The sequence below is a fragment of the Pseudorca crassidens genome, chromosome 8, assembly GCF_039906515.1.
Source record: "Pseudorca crassidens isolate mPseCra1 chromosome 8, mPseCra1.hap1, whole genome shotgun sequence".
Classification (NCBI taxonomy): Eukaryota; Metazoa; Chordata; class Mammalia; order Artiodactyla; family Delphinidae; genus Pseudorca; species Pseudorca crassidens.
The window spans coordinates 79,642,051-79,645,340 of record NC_090303.1 but is presented as its reverse complement, the minus strand read 5'-3'; the positions used below and the strand labels follow the sequence as shown (position 1 = coordinate 79,645,340).

At 46.3% G+C, this 3,290-nt stretch overlaps 1 protein-coding gene across 1 annotated transcript; it reads left to right on the top strand.

The window, feature by feature from the left end:
* The first annotated feature begins 2,072 nt into the window (after nucleotides 1-2,072).
* Nucleotides 2,073-2,968, top strand: TAS2R16 (taste 2 receptor member 16). Its single transcript, XM_067745600.1, is given in 4 exon segments — nucleotides 2,073-2,089; nucleotides 2,091-2,610; nucleotides 2,613-2,718; nucleotides 2,721-2,968. Coding segments are annotated over 4 exon segments (891 nt in total).
* The last annotated feature ends 322 nt before the right edge of the window (nucleotides 2,969-3,290 follow it).

The following is a 3,290-nucleotide window of genomic DNA, read 5'->3' as shown; positions in this document are numbered from 1 at the left end:
ACTTTCACTTTGTCTCCCTCATCAACTAGTAATTATCAGAATTAGCCTCTCAATTTTGAAGGCACTAATTAAATATTTGGTGTCTATCTGGTATAGCTTTCCAGAACCAATTTCCTGAATTCATTTTCTGGTCTGCATATATAGCTCTGGATTCCTAAATACTGAGTTATTTAGAAGTAATGTGCAGTTTGTCCCTTGTCTAAAACAGCACTGAAAGTCTACAAAATCACACGCGTCCTGCTTATAGGGATCTTTGTGTCTCTGAGGCTTTCAATTACCATCTTCATATTCCAAGGTACCACACACCACCACACATTCACTTCCACACCAGTGACATTGGATACTTGGAACTGTGGTCCCAGAATCGAGGCAGAAAAAGGGCTTGCTTCAAGAGGGTGCTATTGTAGTTGTTTGGGCAACTGCACATCAAATTTGCCTCTAGTGAGATTACAAAGAATAGAAGGACTAAGGGTTAAGCTTCCAAGTTTCCTCAAACAGCTCAGAGTGTGAATACTCAGCTGCTTCCCCACAGACATCTGGCTGCTCAGCTCAGCCTCAGGGCCTATGGGGTGGAGCTTTGAGCAGCAAGAGCACAGACGGGACGGTGCAGCCCAGGCCAGGCTACACAGCTGGACAGGGAAGCAGCTGCCAAGTGCCTATCCTCAGCAGGTGCCTGACGGATCCGCCCATTCCACATCCACTGGGGTCAGACTTGCTTGTGAGCCCTCATAAGACACTTCCAGAAATACCCAGTGGGGACTTAACAGAGGGCTACAACTTTACAGAACCAGATTACAGCAGGGCCAGGGACATCGAAGTTACCATCAACAGCGATTACCTTTGTCTCCACAGGCTGGTTAGAGAAGGGAAAGCTTGAAGACAATAATACATAAACAAACAAATAAAGAGAGCAAGGCTTCTACGCTTCTCTATTCAGTAGACCCCATGCTTCAAAATGGTTTTACTAGTGGTAAGAGGGCCCTCTTTCAATTCATCTTGAGCAATGGGAGCAGTGACAAACAGAGCCTCGCCATGTAAGGGGGAAAAAAATGGTGATGATAATGGAACAAGAACATTTCCCAAACATATGTAAAGCATGAGCTCAAGGCACAGGAATCGGCAGAACAACAGCCAAGGAGGCCACACCTCAATTGTAGGGAGAGTACTGGGGGCACCGTGCAGTGATTTCTCTGAGTTGAGAAATTCAATGGGCAGTAAAGAAAGTGGCCCGTCTTGGATGAGGACACTTGAAGGTCTCAGCTTCCAGCAATTTTGTGGGTGGAATCTCAAAGCAAAGATTTTCTTTATTGTTTTTTCTATGCATTCAAACTTTGATTGTAGCATCCACGCCCAGCTGCTGTAGAAGCTGGGGACACACGGTTTCTGAAGTTGACATTGTTACAGCACTCAATGAGCAGAAATGTTACCCAGGATGTGAATGGACAGCGAAGGATTTATCTATCCTGTGGTTCAAACTTTAGGTTAAAAGACTGAGGATATTCTATTTAAAAGATGGGGAAATAAGCTAAAGACACCTCAGGCAGATAAAGAAGAAATAAACAGCATGGTTATGAAATACGGATGCTTTTTTTTTTTTGCGGTACGCGGGCCTCTCACTGTTGCGGCCTCTCCCGTTGAGGAGCACAAGCTCCGGACGCACAGGCTCAGCAGCCATGGCTCATGGGCCCAGCCGCTCCGCGGCATGTGGGATCTTCCCGGACCGGGGCACGAACCCGTGTCCTGCATCGGCAGGCAGACTCTCAACCACTGCGCCACCAGGGAAGCCCTAGGGGTGCTTTTTATGGGAATAATCAAATCACCTCAGGAGCAAGAATCCACACTCAAACCACATTTCCCTGCATCCAGGCCTGATAACAAACCAGCAGGCAAAGCATAAGCAAATCCTGCAGATAGGAAAATGGGAAAGTCAAAAATAAGCCCAGAAAAATTTGCATCCAGAGGGAGATATTTTCTTGTGTGAAACACCAGTGGGGCCAGGAATCTGGTCCCTACCTGGAAATTGTTGCAGAGATTCTGAGTCTGTGCCCAGGAAGTTTCTTTGGAATAGAAGGATGATAACCATCCAACTCTGTCTTCTTCATGATCATCTATATGCTCAAGCTCTTGACAATAATTATGCAGAGCAGCTTAACTGTTGTAGTGCTGGGCACAGAGTGGGTAAGTTTCCAAAGGCTGTCACCTGTGGAAATGATTCTCACCGGCCTGGGTGTCTGCTGCTTCTGTCAACTGTGGTCATCAATGCTGTACAACTTTTGCTCCCACTTCTACCCTAGTTACGAATTTTGGTACTTCAGTATCGTCTGGGAATTTACTAACATTCTTTCATTCTGGTTGACCAGCATGTTTGCTGTCTTCTACTGTGTCAAAGTCTCCTCCTTCAGCCACCCCATCTTCTGGCTGAAGTGGAGAATTGTGAGGTTGGTTCCTTGGCTGTTGCTGGGTTCTCTACTGACTTCTTGTGTGTCTATCATCTTTGCAGCTGTTGGGCATTACAGCAAGATTCAACTAATCTCCATGAGGCATTTCCCTAGAAACAGCACCATGACTGAGAGACTTGAGATATTCCTGTGGGATTCTTCCATGTGTCACAAGTGGTTGTGTTGATTATTCCTTTCCTCCTGTTCCTGGCCTCCACCATCTTGCTCATGGCCTTATTATTCCAACACCTGAGGCAGATGAAAGATCATCACACCAGCCACTCTCCAGCCTGAAAGCTCACTCTACTGCCCTGAGGTCTCTTGCTGTCTTCCTCATTTTCTTCACCTCTTATTTTCTGACCCTAATAATCTCCATGTGGGGTGTCCTTTTTAATAAGGGGTCCTGGTTCTGGGCCTGGGAAGCTATCATCTGTGCTCTGGTCTCTATTCATTTGACTTCACGGATGCTGAGCAGCCCTAAACTGAAAAGGGTTTTAAAGGTAAAGTGCTGGGACCTAGAGGCTGCCTGAGGCACAGGGGACAAGAAAACCCCTGGGCAAATGGGTGTTTGCACTGATACAACTAATATCAATAACCTAACCTGCAGGACTCTTGACAATCCCCTGTGTGATGGTGACGCACCATAAATGCAAGCCTCAATCTCTTTCCCTACAGCCATCTATCTCCAACAAGCAATCCCTTCTCTATTCTATGCCACTCCTTTCTTTTCCTTTCCACAGTCCCCAGGTTGGCCCCAACTTTCTCATGACATCTCCATCTCTCCTTAGTCCTCTCTACCTCTGAAATCTTTCTCCCAGTATATTCAACACAAGAGACCCAAAGTCACGGTAT